General features: G+C 47.7%; 1 protein-coding gene across 1 annotated transcript; it reads left to right on the top strand.

Annotated features, from left to right (window-relative positions):
- Nucleotides 1-396: 396 nt before the first annotated feature.
- Nucleotides 397-1,293, top strand: GNI_232280 (hypothetical protein; the record flags this gene model as incomplete). Its single annotated transcript, XM_011135676.1, has 1 exon — nt 397-1,293. One exon carries the CDS (start codon nt 397-399, stop codon nt 1,291-1,293), a length of 897 nt encoding a protein of 298 aa, XP_011133978.1.
- Between the last annotated feature and the right edge of the window lie 314 nt (nt 1,294-1,607).

The raw sequence follows: 1,607 nt of genomic DNA, 5'->3' as shown, positions 1-1,607 counted from the left end.
AGCATCGTATAAGGAAATACAAGGCGCCTATAAGCTGCTAACGAAATATAAGTCCGCGATAGACTTCATCGATAAGAACGCAAGGAAGGTTATTGTAACGGACAATATACGACTTTGGCAGGCCCTCGAGAGACGAGAGGAACCGCGCAACGACTTAGAAGTATATGCAGCACGCATTCGAGCCTTATATAAGGCGGCATACCAGCATATCCCAGGAGGCCAGAACCCGGCCGATTTTTATTCGAGGAGACACCGTCTCCTCTCTTAAAGAGTTTTTAATTATTCAATCATAATAATTTTTTCTTCGTGAAAAGAAAAGCATCTTCTGAACATCAAACTCCATTTTACACACTTGAACTTGGTTACCCAACTCACATGGTTGAGACTCGATCGACTATGGACGTACACAAAGAAGCACGCAATATTATAATCGAGGCTAATAAGAGTGGCAACATGGACGTGGTGAGGGTTCAAGCTATCCCACCAAAGGTATGGGGCGAAGTATGTACGACCCTAGATTGCCAGCGACTACTACAATACAATAGAGTACTACTAACGACGTCATTCATAAAGGAACTAGAGACGGTGATCGCGGCAAAAGAAAAGGCTGAACAGCCAGCCTTTACGCATCGCAAGATCCAAGAAGCTGTACCAGCACAGCCCGTACGACCACCGACCCTAGACTTGACTTCAGTACACAGCCAACAGCAACCGATGAACGTCCAGCAGCGACCCATGTTAGAAGAGGTGTATTACTCTGACAGAAGCTCAGACGGGCACAGACGAGACAGGCGGCACACGCTGACGACCGACGAGTGGTCCCACATTGACTATATGGTGGGTGATCCAGGACAGATGTTGAGTCGGTTAAAAGGTGTGCGAATGTCGCCCGACAAAGCCTTCGAAGTGCGCAATAAGATCCTGCGAAAGACACTGATTGACCCGGAGATCGATAACTCCGATAAGCTGATCGCTAGAATCAACCAGTTGATCGATCAAGGGCTGATATCGCATGACTTATCAGTAAACATCTTATTGAGCTGCATAGCCTACGGGAAAGAAGGCACCATGCATCGCATTGAGACTGGGCAGATTCGAAAACCTCTGGGAGTCTATAACGTAAGCTCAAGAAAGAGACCTGACGAACGTAAACCGAAGCCTCAGGCAAAGCAGAACGCTACTAATGCTACGTATAAGAAGAAATACCCAGCGGGCAATACGAATCAGCCCAGACGAGGCAGCTATGTTAAGAATACCGAGACCACTAAGAATTGGTCTCAAGGTACGAAATAGGAAGAAGGCAGGCGTCATGAAAAGGTAGACGCCGAGCCAGACGCTTACTCAGGTTCAGATATATCGACAGGTGATGAAGCAACACCAAAGTCGACGAATATGATAAACACGAGTGATGACTATGCATCAACTCGGATGCTGGTCACACCGGTCTCAGCCGGTCGAGCCCGCGTTAGACCTACGGTGGCCTAGGTTTTGCCCTGGTAGCTAACGGGATGACGTTCCTGGCTTACTCGTAAAGTGGAGTGCCATTGTAGGTAGAGCAAGAAACAGCAAACCAAGAAAAGGAACATAGTAGTGAGCGACGGGGAGAA

Source organism: Gregarina niphandrodes (assembly GCF_000223845.1).
Source record: "Gregarina niphandrodes unplaced genomic scaffold scaffold00266, whole genome shotgun sequence".
Taxonomy (NCBI): Eukaryota; Apicomplexa; class Conoidasida; order Eugregarinorida; family Gregarinidae; genus Gregarina; species Gregarina niphandrodes.
The sequence above is the reverse complement of the archived record's forward strand: the minus strand, read 5'-3'. Positions and strand labels throughout refer to the sequence as shown.